This window comes from Arachis duranensis, chromosome 6, assembly GCF_000817695.3.
Source record: "Arachis duranensis cultivar V14167 chromosome 6, aradu.V14167.gnm2.J7QH, whole genome shotgun sequence".
Lineage (NCBI taxonomy): Eukaryota > Viridiplantae > Streptophyta > Magnoliopsida > Fabales > Fabaceae > Arachis > Arachis duranensis.
In genome coordinates this window covers 1,773,230-1,787,803 of record NC_029777.3, presented here as the reverse complement: position 1 = coordinate 1,787,803, position 14,574 = coordinate 1,773,230, and the positions used below count along the sequence as shown (strand labels likewise).

At 36.6% G+C, this 14,574-nt stretch overlaps 3 protein-coding genes and 1 non-coding gene across 4 annotated transcripts; 2 read left to right on the top strand and 2 right to left on the bottom strand.

Moving 5' to 3' along the window:
- The first annotated feature begins 1,324 nt into the window (after positions 1-1,324).
- LOC107491903 (60S acidic ribosomal protein P1-1) lies at positions 1,325-2,587 on the top strand. Its single transcript, XM_016112825.3, has 4 exons — positions 1,325-1,469; positions 1,589-1,664; positions 2,009-2,227; positions 2,335-2,587. The coding sequence occupies exons 2-4, from the start codon at positions 1,596-1,598 to the stop codon at positions 2,386-2,388; spliced, it is 342 nt and encodes a 113-aa protein (XP_015968311.1). The 5' UTR covers positions 1,325-1,469; positions 1,589-1,595; the 3' UTR covers positions 2,389-2,587.
- A 921-nt stretch (positions 2,588-3,508) lies between these two features.
- Positions 3,509-3,580, bottom strand: TRNAC-GCA (transfer RNA cysteine (anticodon GCA)). Its single transcript has one exon. It is a non-coding gene; the product is annotated as a tRNA-Cys (tRNA).
- A 1,958-nt stretch (positions 3,581-5,538) lies between these two features.
- Positions 5,539-7,656, top strand: LOC107491901 (pyruvate dehydrogenase E1 component subunit alpha-3, chloroplastic). The gene is made up of 3 exons (XM_016112824.3): positions 5,539-5,988; positions 6,251-7,031; positions 7,122-7,656. Exons 1-3 carry the CDS (start codon positions 5,752-5,754, stop codon positions 7,397-7,399), a joined length of 1,296 nt encoding a protein of 431 aa, XP_015968310.1. The 5' UTR covers positions 5,539-5,751; the 3' UTR covers positions 7,400-7,656.
- A 525-nt stretch (positions 7,657-8,181) lies between these two features.
- LOC107491900 (conserved oligomeric Golgi complex subunit 4) lies at positions 8,182-11,608 on the bottom strand. The gene is made up of 2 exons (XM_016112823.3): positions 9,860-11,608; positions 8,182-8,920 (listed from the first exon to the last, which is right to left on the bottom strand). The coding sequence occupies exons 1-2, from the start codon at positions 11,522-11,524 to the stop codon at positions 8,291-8,293; spliced, it is 2,295 nt and encodes a 764-aa protein (XP_015968309.1). The 5' UTR covers positions 11,525-11,608; the 3' UTR covers positions 8,182-8,290.
- Between the last annotated feature and the right edge of the window lie 2,966 nt (positions 11,609-14,574).

Genomic DNA, 14,574 nt, shown 5'->3' with positions numbered 1-14,574 from the left:
TAATTAAGGCATGCGCAGAGAAATGTCTGTAATTGTATATGTTCCAAAATCTGCAAAATGAGTTGTGCAGTGCAGACTTTATAGTTTTCTAGGCCGGCACGTTGGATGCTGAATGCATACAAAGGTTTCAGTTTGTACTTAGTTGACCTGCTCTCCTTAGATTCTGCATGGTTTGCTGGCTGAGTTGCTCACAATATGCTATGCGTAGTATTCTTAATCTCTTCCAAATTTATCACTTTGCTTTGCTTAGTAAAGTTCACAAATTCTCCTTTGAAGTTTTCTTTGGTGGCAATAGACTAACTTACTGTAATTCTTTATTGATTTCAAGCTGACAAGCTGTGATATAAAAAATACTAGAAGACGAATCGAATTTATTATTCTTTGTCGATAATTTTAGGTATCAATCCAATTCTTTTTAGTTAATAATCCAACAATATATTTTTAACCCACACTTGATTAATTACTATAAAAAAACAATAAATTTTAGTAACACTCTAATATTCATCCTGATATATCATATGCTTATACAGAATAATTTTAATGTCTTGTTAAAATGATTAATTGATTTATTCATTCATTAGAATTTTAATTTTTTAATTTCTTTTTCTTTTCAAGTATAATTTTTCATCATATAATTTTTAAGTGAAAAGAAAAACATGGAAAAAAATAAAAAAATATTAGAGAGCCAATGTTTTTATCAAAAAAAATATTAGAAGGCTATCAGATTTTTTATTTTTAGCTATCACTTAGTTATCAATTCAATTCTTTTAGTATAGTAATCCAACAATATACTTTATTCTATATTTTTAAATATTGATAAACAATCTGATGGTCAAAAAAATAAATTCTGATGACCTTTTAACATTTCTCAAAAATATTAGTCAACACTTTAGATTAGTACTTTATTTTTATTCTATTAAAATTTAAAATTTAATATTTAAAATGTAATATTTAAAAATTTAGTATTAATAAAAAATAATAAATTTTATTGTTCATATACTATTACTCAAAAAAATAGTATATGACAAAAAATTATACTTAACAATACCACTTAAAAGTTGAAACAAAAATTAATAGGTTCCGTGTAGCACATCAAACTAGTACTTGCAAAATTTGGTAAAAAGTAAAATTTGAATTGTTTGCTCAAAATCTAGAGCCTTGTGTATTTGACTTTTTGGATATCAAAATATAGTGACTTAGAGAATAAGTTTCAAAAACAAAAACAAACAAGTCTGTGATATTTTTAGGCCAATTGTGGTGGGCTGTCCTAGTAAAACGAAATGTGAAAAATATGAAATGGGCCTAAACTGCAAAAGGCCCATATAATGCATAAACGATTGGTGGTTGCTGTTGTAGCTTTTAATAAACCCTCGAAACCCTAGAATCGCATTGCAGTTGCGGCGCGCACCAAATTTTCGTTGCAGAGAAACCACTCTTCACTCTACCTTCTCCAATTTCCTTTTATCCGGGTAAGTTCTTATCCAATCCCATACATCGAAACCATTTCTATTTTCATTATTGTTCCGAAGGTCTTGTTTTTGTTTTCGGAATATAATCTTTATTTTTGTTTCCTTCTTTGCTTCTGTAGTGTGAAAATGTCGATTGCTGAGGCTGCTTGCAGTTACGCCGTTATGATCCTTCACGACGACAAACTCCCTGTCACTGTATCCTTCCTCATCCTTTAATTTAGGGCTACCTGTGCGTGTGTTCTAGTAATTGATTAATCTAGGGTTATATTTTCTTCTTTTGGGATATATTGGATCAATTGAAGTACTTTGTCGTTGGGATTCATAATGAACATCTTGTTTGCTGATTGAAATAGGGTATTATTTATTTAGTTATATTACGTTATAGGATGTGGTATAATCTGATTTTTGTTTTATCAGTTGATTAATTGATACTTGATTGAATTGATTTGGAGTAAATTTAAGTTTTGGGTAAGTTGGATTGGTAGGTATGATTATGAATTCGTTCAAGGATGATGTGTATCTCCTTAATCTATTATTAGGCTGAAAATATCTCATCCTTGTTGAAAAGTGCCAAGGTATCAGTTGAGTCATACTGGCCCAGCTTATTTGCTAAACTCGCTGAGAAGAGAAATGTTGAGGATTTGATAGCCAGCGGTGGAGGAGGTGGGGCTCCAGTTGCTGTTGCAGCCGCCCCTGCTGCCGCTGCCGGTGGTGGTGGTGGTGCAGCAGCAGCTCCTGCAGCTGAGGAGAAGAAGAAGGTAATTCATTATTTGTGGTGGTAGTGGCGGTGGCGGTGGCGGTGTTGTTCTATGTACTATATAGCTTATGGTTTTCTAATGCGTTATTGTTTCTTGCAATTTTACAGGAAGAACCCCAAGAAGAGAGTGATGATGATATGGGATTCAGCTTATTCGACTAGAGGCTCTGTCCGGTCAATTTTTGTGTTATCTAGGGTTTATTATTCTTATGGATATTGTAGTTTTTCCATTTTGGGTTGGTTATATTTATATACATTGGCGACTCCTTATGAGTTTTAGTGCTATGAAGTATGTACTTTGGAAAATATGGGTGTGACCATTTTGAGATTTCATAGTAGAAATGTTTGCGTTTATGGTTTATATCTTTGACATGAATGTGATCAGATTTCAAGACCCATTTTATGTTAACATGGCTGCATAACCTAAATCAATAATTCGCAGTTCCCCGCAAGCTGTTATTTTATCTGCTTGATTGCTTCGTTTGCCAAAGTGTGGATCAAAATGTCCTGAAGTTAGTATTGTGGGTAGATGTTTAAGTGTTAACTACTTATTTCATAGAGCGCTAGAATTATCAAACAAAACACGAGTTTTGGGATTTGTATTCGATGTAGCTAAGATTTGGTTTATTGATTTTACATGCTCAATAAGTATGGTGTATCTGGAATTATGTTCAATTAACAATCAAGCTATGCCTCTTGCGTGCAGCAGCTCTGAGTTGCCGTGCAATATAACAAAGTCTTTAGCTGTTGATTGCATAAGCCATATGCCAACTACTGTAAAATGCTAGACTCGAAAGGATGTGCCGAGTTTTCCATTATTTAAGATGATTTAGTTTTATAATTGAATCGTAAGTAAGAACTTGTTTGGGTATCCATTTCGTCTCCTAAATATGAAATATTGGATTCTCAGTGCAATTTTTCTCATCCCAATTTCATGTTTGCTTTTCTCTGCCAGAACTACCTCCAACTTAAAGTTCAATAAGTCCGCAAGACGATTTGTTTTCAGTGTGTTCATACACCATCTCTAGAAGATTATATTCCTTGTATATGGAGTTTGTATCGATACTCTTAATAATCGACCATGAGCTTCTTCACGTGAAATGAATATGAATTCTGCATTCTGCTCCATGTTAACTTGAAAAGTCCATTGTTATACACTCGTGCATATAACGACGGCTGATGATTGCTTCCTACCAAAAGAATTACTAGTTAATAATTATTTAGTTTTTCTTTTTCGGGACACTCGTTAAACCAAAATTAATAAATAGAAAGAGGAATAAAAAGGGCCCAACCGGGTTCGAACCGGTGACCTCTTGATCTGCAGTCAAATGCTCTACCACTGAGCTATAGACCCTTATTTGTTATAACAATTTTTACAATTTAATTTAATATTTTACAGCAGGTTTTGAGTTAACTAAAAAAACACCCCAAATTATTTAAACACGGACAAAAATGCATCCGAATTTTACTATGGACAAAATTTTTTTTAAATAATTTTAAAATACGACAAAAATGTGCAACAGTAAATATATATTTTCAAAAAATGTTTTAGAGATTGACTTTTGATGTGATTTTTTGCAAGCATAATTAAAAAAAATGAAATATTATTCTTATAATTTGTTTTTTTTTCAAAAGTGTATATTTTTTGTGATTTTTTAAAAGTATTATTAGTTGTTAACAAAAAAATATATACTGCATGAAAACCACCAAATTCTAAGGATAATAATATTTTTTTTAATCATGTTTGCAAAAAATTGTATCAAAATTCAATCTCTAATTTATTTTTTGAGAAATACATATTTAATGTTAGATGATATTGCAAAAAAACTAACATTAAATATGTATTTCTCAAAAAATACATTAGAAATTGAACTTTTATGCGATTTTTTGTAAGTATGATTAACAAATGAGATATTATTATTCTTAAAATTTGGTGATTTTTTGTTAAGTATATTGTTTTGTGATTTTTTAAAAGTATTATTGGTTGTTAAAAATAAATTATAAAAAATACTTAATGAAAAATTACCAAATTTTAAATATAATAATATCTTATTTTTATAATTATACTTACAAAAAATTGTATCAAAATTCAATCTCTAAGATATTTTTTGAAAATATATATTTACTGTTAAGTATTTTCCAAGGATTAATATTTTATAATCAGTAATTGTATTTTATTTTTAACAATTTTTTGGATAAACAGTAACTTCCTCTAAAATTGATGTATAGGATGCAGATTATTTTCTCTCCCATACGCACGTACTGATTTACACCAGGCTTCTAAGTTATGTGTTAATGCTACAAATATAAAATGTAAAGTTGGAATATATTATTTTAATAGTTGAGGATTTCATCTCATGATTAACTAACATTTTTAGGTATAGTGTGCATTAGTCACTCAAATTTTGAACATTGAAGAGTATATTATTGTCTTTATTAATCTCATACATAACTCATATTTTTTTTTATATAAAGCAAACTAAATAATAAAGAGACAAATATCAATATATCATGGGTATACAAGTTCATAGAGTATGGTATGTAAGAGAATTCCATTTTTGAAAACGAACTTAATTTTTTATTACATGGCCAAAATTAAAACTTATATCTAGCACAACAATAATTCACAATGAAGTTATTATAGATAATTTTTGTACAATTACATTTATAGTAGTTTATTATCTAACATTTTCAATTTTTTTTCTACATTAAATTAATCTTGACACTATAATTTCAAGGCCTTTAAATAGATAAATACAATTCTTGGATTCAAACAACAAAATTTTTTTCTTTGAATTTTAATTTTGTGATTCAACATTTTTTTCTTAAATGAATGCTGAATATTCAAATTACACTCAAATAATATATTTCAATATACTAGATTAACAAAGTTTTCATAAAGGTTTCAATACGTATAGGACAAAAAAATTTGTATCATTGAGCTGCCATAATTAATCATTTGTTTTATATTATATAACAAAAATTTATACTTGATTATACATTCTTTTCTAAATTATAATCAATCTTTATTATTTTTTTGGTGACTAATCAATCTTTATTATTTGAATCTACTGTTAAATTTCTAATATATAATGAATAAAAAAATATCTATAAATAAAAGTTTAGGCCATACATTTTTTTTCACCGTACGCGCGGGTCCACTTGCTAGTTTTAATGATTAATGATTATATAAGAATAGTATTATTAGGTAAATACAGTAATTGTAGGAAAAGTTGGTTGAGTTTTGGTGGCTTGCATGTCGCATGTGGAATGTGGCTTCTTTCCCTCTCCCTGTGTATGAAATGAGAGAGTTAAGTGAAGGTGATTTGTTCATCATTCATTGATAAATAGTAAATACTTAAATAGATAGATAGGTGAAGGCCCTGATTATTGTCTTATTCCCTTGTATCCTCCGCCCCTACTCCTTTCTTTTCTGATTGAATTACATTAACATAATAAGCCAATTAATAATAACAATAATAAAACGTAATACACATTTTTCTCTCTTCTTTGGAAGTTACGATAATGTCTTTCTCAGCAACCAACTTTGCTCAACCTCGTCCTGTCCCTGTCGGAATCAGATCCAATGAGAAGTCATTGTCTTCGGATCCCTTCAGATTCAGATTCAGAGGTTCTCCATCTTTCCTTGGATCTCCACACAGCCTTCGTTTCAATCCTACCCCTCCCCTTAAGCTTGCTATTCCTCACTGCCGCCGATCCACTGCTGCCGCTGTCACCGATGTCAAATCCAGCGCCAATATGGTACTCCCTTTTCCCTCGTTTTCTCTCCCTTTCCAGCATTGCATCAATTCTGCGTGATGGGCTTCTGAAAAACAGAATGGACAAAAGTTTTCGATGATTAATTCTCTTTTTTATTTGTGCTCTTTCAATCGTGTAGAGATACTCCATAACATGATGATATGGATTTTGGGGATTGATTAAACGTTAAGAAGAGCTCATTTCTTGCAGATTCTAGAAATAGATGTTTGAGATTGTTGTTTAGTTATTTGGGTTTGTGTTGCAGCTCATTACCAAAGAGGAAGGCTTGGAGCTCTATGAAGACATGATATTAGGCAGATTCTTTGAGGACATGTGTGCACAGATGTACTATAGAGGCAAAATGTTCGGTTTTGTTCACTTGTACAATGGCCAAGAAGCTGTGTCAACTGGGTTCATCAAGCTTCTAAAGAAGGAAGACACTGTAGTGAGCACCTACAGGGACCATGTTCATGCGCTGAGTAAGGGCGTACCAGCACGTGCCGTCATGAGTGAGCTCTTTGGAAAGGCCACAGGGTGCTGCAGAGGACAGGGTGGCTCAATGCACATGTTCTCAAAGGAGCATAATTTGATTGGTGGGTTTGCTTTCATTGGTGAAGGTATTCCTGTGGCAACTGGAGCAGCATTCTCCAGCAAGTACAGGAGGGAGGTGCTCAAAGAGGCAAGTGCTGATCACGTGACACTGGCGTTCTTTGGCGATGGAACTTGTAACAATGGACAGTTCTATGAATGCCTTAACATGGCAGCTTTGTGGAAATTGCCAATTATTTTTGTTGTGGAGAATAATTTGTGGGCTATTGGGATGTCACATCTGAGGGCAACTTCAGATCCTGAGATATGGAAGAAAGGACCAGCATTTGGAATGGCAGGGGTTCATGTAGATGGAATGGATGTTTTGAAGGTTAGGGAAGTCGCAAAGGAGGCAATTGAAAGAGCCAGAAGAGGAGATGGACCAACTTTGGTGGAATGTGAGACCTATAGATTTAGAGGTCACTCATTGGCTGATCCTGATGAGCTTCGTGATCCTGGTAAGCAATTCCATTATGTATTTCTGATGGTATCTTAGTAACATTCACTTTTGAACCCATGTTTATCATGATATGATTATGCTTTGGCAGCTGAGAAGGCACGCTATGCTGCTAGGGATCCGATATCTGCATTGAAAAAATACATGATTGAGAACAAATTAGCAAATGAACAAGAATTGAAGAGCATAGAGAAAAAGATTGATGAGGTCCTTGATGATGCTGTTGAGTTTTCAGATGAGAGCCCCCTTCCACCCCGCAGCCAGCTTCTAGAGAATGTTTTCGCTGATTCAAAAGGTTTTGGAATTGGCCCTGATGGCAAGTACAGATGTGAGGACCCAAAATTCACCCAGGGGACTGCTCATGTCTAATTTTTTTTTTTTAAACTATTTTTTTATCCTGACATCTATCTGCTTGTGATTTTTTGTTTTGGACGCATATTCCTCTAATTCATATACTTAATAGAGGTCAAATTAATACTCAAACGTTGCTCACAGAATGTATTACCTTCTAAGCAGGATTTGTTGTTTAGATCAGAACTTCCCCCTTTGTGAAACTGGTGTGAAAGCTTGATTGTCCTGCTTTTTTTGCAGATTTCTCAGACTTTTACTACTTGTAACATTTTAAATCCCTGCTTCTTGCTTTATGTTCTAGTGACTTGTGAGTATTGCAAAAGACTCTCCACTGATCAGCATAAAATAAGCATTATATGTACATGGGCACCAGCAGCCTCTATCAAAGGAAAGGTTAAGAAAATCATGCTTAAAACTCATTAAGAGTCGTATTACTAATCTCCTGTGTCTGCAATTTTAAATATATGTTGAGATTTCGTGGAAAGTGGAAATAGTCAATAATTGTAGTACTACTATTCTTGATGCGACAGAATCACCAGAACAAAATAATAGCAAATTATACAATGATTGGCAACACAGGTACAAGTACACTAACATGGGTTATAAGCATGGGAAGTTATCCAAGAGATTTCCTTCTCGAAAATTGATTTACAAAAGATAGAACATATTTAATCTCAAAATTGGACGGTAAGCAATGAAGAATAATGACCTTTTGTACAACATGCTCTGCATATTCCCTTATGAAGCCAACAACAACGTAATGCAAGCAACATAAAATAACTGATAGCCAGCCCAAACAGTAAAAATTAACAACAATAGGGATGAATATATAATACTTATCTGGAAGATTTTTCTTTTAATAAAATAACTAAAGGAAAGAAGAATGTGCAGAGACCATATAGATTGGTATCACAACTTAAGAGCAGCTATGGCTTCCGGCTTGAAATCAACCCGTAGACCCAATACACGCCTAACCTCTGCTGGAGTTAATCTCCAAGTCATAGGTCCCGAGTTCTCACCCCAGAAATCTAAGATCTCAGAAACCTTTTCTAAATTTAGAATGGTTGCCATTTGTGTAAGACGGGCAAACTTGTCTCTAACAGTTCTCTGTGTCATGACGCTGAAATGGCTTACAAGAGCTCTAGCATCTCTGTCAAGCTGAAGGCCACCAAGCTGACTAAATCTCTTCTGCATCATAATGACTTCAAGCCTTTTCACAATGAAGTCGATAACCAAATGAACAAAAGTGTCATAATTGTTAACAGTCATCAATGGCTGCATCCATGCCACATTTGTCTCCACAGCATGGAGAAGTCTTTGAACCCAAGGGTCATTCACCTCATTATCTGCATACTCCGCCTCCGAAAGCTCATAGCTGATTGTTCCTACACTGTCTAATACGGGTCGTATTCGTGGCGTAATGGTTGCAACAAGTTGCTCAATACCGGCATTCAGAGCTTGCTTGAAAGCATTGCTGCTATCTGCCAACTCAGACAAACAAGATTTCACCTTTTCTCGGTCAGCTGGCGCAGGAAAAACCTACAAAAAGTAATTCAGTCAGTTAATGTTAAAATTATACAGTGATTATATTATTATTGGGCAAAGCAATACTACACATGAGAGCCATTTTGGTACTATTACAGATTATGGTTCCATATACCAGATATTAAAGACCAATTGGAAAAATAATAATGTAACTCTGTTCGATCTATAAAGTTCCTTCATCTGAAAGGGGCAGTCTTGTGGAAGCTAGAGAGATATGTGTCACATTTAATTAGCAGAATTGCCGTCTAATGTATGGTAAAAATGATACTTCCCATCAAGGCTTAGATATCACATCAGTCTCTATAAGTACCAAAGAAACACAGTTCGAACTACACAAGAACAAACAGAACAGAAGGAAACTGGGAGAATTTTATTGTTAGATAAATCATAGTTCTACGGGGTCCTCACTGTCAAAGAATGTGAAACAAGATTCTCAAAAGAACATGGGCACCAAAAATATAAGTTATAGGCCTTTAACTGAAAATAATCCAGAATACTATTTCCAAAGCACACTAAGAGCAATTCTTTAATAAATTATCTACTAATTCAAATAACCTGCCTGTATTAGCTACGCCAGCCTGAAGTTGATTAAAAAAAATTGACCATATATATATCACCCCATTCTGGGAATAGTATAGTTCAATATTGATGCTGTTCTATATCCATCCAAGATTAATTTCTTAATATTACTCGAAGCAATAATTTTGATCATATGTGCTACTGTGCACAGCTAGAAACAGCTGCTCTATTGGTTTTCATCATGATTGTTTTTGTAATTCATAAGAATCAAATTCTTGTATGACTAATCCCTAGAATATCAAATTGCCTTCCTCTGTAAAATAGAGCACAACCATGGATAAACCTGGATGTACCAAGCAAATTTACTGCTTTGATGAAATATAAACTATAAGGTACTTAAAATATTGCAATTACCTCAGCACATTGTTCCTCAATTTCGTGCTTGAGCTTCAAAACATATTCACTGCTAACATCCATATTATTTAAAGACGTTGCAATTTCTGTCCCAGTCTTCTGCACACCAACACCACCAAAGAACAACTTTGCACCAAGGTTCGGCTCTCTTGTTTTCTGTTGCAAGGCTTCCTGATATTCATTGCTCAACAAACTACTGGCCCCACTCAAAACCGCCACAACAGAACTGATATTAGCAGTGGATATTGCCCTTCTTAAGCAACTTTGCAACACATAAAACACATCGTCTACCATAGAAGTGGTAAGGCTGTCAGGTACATGTTCATCGATCCTGATAGCCTTCCTGACATTTTCCACCATGAAGAATCCCTCCAGAATCACATAAAACCCAGTAAGATCCTGAGCCACTTTGCTGAAACTACCACTCCTGAAAGCCTTGGTTGCACGCGGGACCAATTCAGGATCAACAGAAGTAAGTCCTTTGATCTTGGAAATCATGAACTCGGTGTAATCCTCACCCAACTGCATCAGCGAGAGGATCTCTTCCAAGTACAATTCAACCTCTCGCGGGTCCGGTCCCTCAGGGCTTCCTCCAACAGCTAGCAAATTGTTGTTCTGAGCATTGATCTCAGTGGACAACTTAGCCAACTTCCTATACTCCATATACTTTTTCAAGATCACAGAACCCCTCGAATCACACTCCTCCTGGAGCTCACAGATCGCATACACAATCCCATCCTCTCCACACAGACTACTCAAGATCTCACTGTTCTCTTCAATTGCCAACACAATGTCCTTAAACAAATTAGTCAAACACCCAACGAAGTTAACAGGGCTCTGATTCATACCAGCATTGATGCCACCGGCACTATTCTGCTCCATCAACTCCACCAACTGCTCAAATTCCAGCCTCGAACGCATCGCAATCACCTTCTTCAAGTACCCAACGTAAACCTGCAAACCCTCCTCCTCCAAACCCAGTGGCGTATACAACCGAATGAACCTCAGAATGGAAGGGTGGTCACGCTGGTCCACAGCGGCGGAGAGCTTCTTCCGGACGATCCCTTCGAGCTGCTTCTTGGCGCCCATCAAGCGCTCCCTCTGATCGGAGGCGGAATCCTTGTACTGAGAGTCGATCTGGAGGAACGTCTGCACGTACTTCGCAGCAGCCTCATAGTCCTCGTTTTCGAGAGCGCGGTGGACACCGTCGAGGCAGTTGGCCCTCTCTACGATGGCGTCGATACGGAGGAGCGTGGAGCGGACTCGCGACTGTGCGATGTCGAGCTCCCGGACCTTACGGCTGACGTCATCGGCGAGGTCGCAAGTGGATGAGACGTTAGAGAGCATGTGGTCTGAATCAGACTTGACAATATCCAGAACCTCAGATGAGCGCTGGAGGTGGAGGAGGTGGCGGTCGAGGTCGCCGCGCTGGGAGAGGAGGTCGTCGAGCTGGACGTCAAGGGCCCTCTGGTGGGCGATGCACTCATGCAGCAGCCGCGTCATGGCCCCCACGTCCGTCAGCGAGCGCACGTACTCCACCGCCTCTATCGTCCCGAAGTCCACCGATGATGATATGGCATGGGTGGCGCTGCCGGGGGATGATAGAGTGCCATTTTCCTGATCCAATATTGAACCGTTCCCGTTGGAGTGAGGAGTTGCCCCCATTCTTCTCTCTCTCTCTCTCTCTCTCTCTCTCTCTCTTCTCAGATCTCCCTACTCATCACAACCAACTCTCCAACAGGATGAAGAAACAAGTTTTCTTTTTTTGTTTTTTTTGTTTTAATTCAAGAAACGAGGGAAAAAAATGTTCTGGAGCGCCGACCCGTTTTGATGGGCCGGGTTTAGGTTAACCCAAATTGTGTTACACACGTTATTGGGATGATCACGGACAGAATTGGTTCAGATTACAAAAAACAATGAACTGATACAATTAAATTTGGGTTAGATTTTTTTGGTCACTTAAATAAAAACAAAATAAACAAAATAAAGAACTGTTTAAATAGAGCAACAATCTTGTTTAAGGTTATTTTTAAACTCTTTCTAAAGTGAAAGAAGCTCCACATGAGAAAGTTGTAATTTTATCGCTATCTTTGTCATAGTATTTACTACCGTATTTGCATCTCTCATAATTAAACCAAAGTCAACACACCAATTCCAATGCATGATATCTTTTATTTTGAGCACCAATAGATCAATAATCCAAAATCATCTTGGTGATTAGCAACAAGATTAAATGCTTTTACACAATTCGTCTCACAAATAACATCTCATTGACTAACATCTCAAATTAAGAGATATCCTCTCCAAATAGCAAACAATTCCCCTTAAAGAATACTATTATTCTCAATCATTCGCAAACACCTCCTTTGTCAACTCCCATTACAATCTCTAATAACACAAATAAAACTAATACTATCACATGAACCAAGATAACTAGTATTACAATTAGATTTTCAATTGAAAATAAAATTTAAAATAATAAAAAAAGAAAAAATTATATATATTATTAACTTTTATTGATTTATTTTAATTAATATTAAATTAATTAGATAATCAAATTGAATCGAATTTTACAACTTCAAAACTAATATTCAAAATAATTAAAATCGAATTTAATCAGATCTAGGACAATTTACCTAAATGAATTAAATGGAGAATATGTTTACCAATTGCAACAATTGAGAATTGTTTACTTTCGTGTCCTATTACTGTTTTATGTAATCCGTGGAACCCTACCACGTTTTCAAATTATACCATAAACCATGGTATCCTACCACGATTTATGAACAAAGAAAATTATACATAAACTGTGGAACCCTGCCACGGTTTATGAAGTGGAGATTTTTATACATAAACCTTGGTACCCTAGCACAGTTTATGTTGAGTGAAAATTCTATATATACACGGTGAATCTCATTGTGTTGAAAAGGACCATTTTCACAATGACAAGTGAGGATGAGAGTTTTCTGGTGCTAGTACATTGCTTTGAAAAATTCAAAGAAGTAAGAAATACGGTGTGAAGTTCACTGATAGAGAACCGTTGAGTATATTTATCAGTTCATCAAGTACCTTGTCAGATCTAAAGAACAGCATATTGTCAAAGCTTAGGGTACATAGGAGCAAATGGGTGAAGAAATTATTTTATAAGATTTCCATCGCAGTTGTGTCAACCGGTGTTAAGTATGACATGTTTGTGATAGCGGCCGATGAAGACATTCGGGTTCTGTTTCATTGTCTTAGGAGTTTTCCAGAAGTGAGAATACACGAGCTGTATGCGAAGTTGGAGGTCGGTGTCGATAGTTTTGGGGCATCAGCTCCGGTTCCTCACTCGACTGCCATGGGCGGTGCCTCTAGTTCGATGGCTCCAGCCGCACCAACTGTTCCGTATGTTGCATCTCCTTCATTTGCGGCTGATTTAGACCGTACGGAGGCAGTTGGTTCTGTACCATTCGAGAGTCATGGGGTCCGGTAGCAGACATATGAGGTGGATAACGGTGCTGGCACTATTCCTGATGTTGTAGGGGTCGGGGAACCTGATCGAGTTGAGAATGTAATGCGGGATGATGACTCAGATTAGGAGCCTGTTGATATTATTAGGGACAGCGATGATAATACAGGTGCCAATCCACATACACAGCATGGCCTTTCAAGTTCCGGCACATAGCAGTACCCTTCGCACTTCTCCACTCTAAACTTGGAGGCTATGGGGCAACAGTAAGACGGAGATGCTGCAGTTGGGGTTCTTCTACAGAATTTCAGATTGGACAATCATTCCAGAATAAATAGGAAGCTATTTTGAGTGTGAAGGATTATAGCATCCATTGAGGTGTTGAGTATAGGGTGTTAGAGTTGGATCATCTGAAGTATCATGAAAAATGCAAGGAGTTCGACAAAGGTTGTAGTTGGTTGATTCGCATCTCGCTTCGTGCGCAAAAGGGCACTTGGGAGGTGAGGAGGTACAACGGTTCGTGCACTTGCTTGGCTACCTCCATTTCGAGTGACCACCGGCAGCTTGATTACCATGTTATCTGTGCGAGAATCTATTCGTTGGTTAGGACGGATGTTGCGGTTACGATAAAGGTCTTGCGGAAAGCAACAAAAGCCAATTATGGATTCAGGCCTAGTTACAAGAAGGTTTTGATGGCAAAGCAGAAGGCAATTGCACAGATATCTAAGGATTGGAAAGAGTCGTATGCCGAGTTGCCACGTTGGGTGCTAGGCGTCCAGTCCATCATGGCCGGCACGGTTACAGTGTTGAAGACTTCTCCAATTCGTCTTGGGGATCAGGTCGATGAGTCGACAGTCTACTTTCATCGTCTTTTCTGGATATTTTCACCATGCATTGAAACCTTTCGACATTGCAAGCCTCTTGTGAGCATTGACAGTACTCACTTGTATGGCAAGTATGGTGGTACCTTACTGCTGGCTATAGCACAAGATGGAAACTCAAACATCTTGCCAATAGCGTTTACACTTGTGGAGGGAGAAAATGCGGAGTCATGGTCCTATTTCTTGTCCACCCTACGACAGCATGTGATGCCACAGGAAGGTATCCTTGTTATCTCCGACAGGCATAATGGCATCAAAGCTGCCGTTGAGGCACCCAATGGTAGTTGGCTACCTCCACGTGCTTTTTGAGCGTTCTATATTTGTCATATGGCGGCGAATTTTAGCCTGACCTTCAAAGGTCAAGACGCGAGAAGAATGTTGGTGAA

Coding starts and splice junctions, on each gene's coding strand:
- LOC107491903 (XM_016112825.3), top strand. CDS start 1,596: ATGTCGATTGCTGAGGCTGCTTGCAGTTACGCCGTTATGATCCTTCAC. Junction 1,665..2,008: donor ACGACAAACTCCCTGTCACT/GTATCCTTCCTC, acceptor ATCTATTATTAG/GCTGAAAATATCTCATCCTT. Junction 2,228..2,334: donor CAGCTGAGGAGAAGAAGAAG/GTAATTCATTAT, acceptor GCAATTTTACAG/GAAGAACCCCAAGAAGAGAG.
- LOC107491900 (XM_016112823.3), bottom strand. CDS start 11,524: ATGGGGGCAACTCCTCACTCCAACGGGAACGGTTCAATATTGGATCAG. Junction 8,921..9,859: donor TTGAGGAACAATGTGCTGAG/GTAATTGCAATA, acceptor TACTTTTTGTAG/GTTTTTCCTGCGCCAGCTGA.
- LOC107491901 (XM_016112824.3), top strand. CDS start 5,752: ATGTCTTTCTCAGCAACCAACTTTGCTCAACCTCGTCCTGTCCCTGTC. Junction 5,989..6,250: donor TCAAATCCAGCGCCAATATG/GTACTCCCTTTT, acceptor TTTGTGTTGCAG/CTCATTACCAAAGAGGAAGG. Junction 7,032..7,121: donor TGATGAGCTTCGTGATCCTG/GTAAGCAATTCC, acceptor ATGCTTTGGCAG/CTGAGAAGGCACGCTATGCT.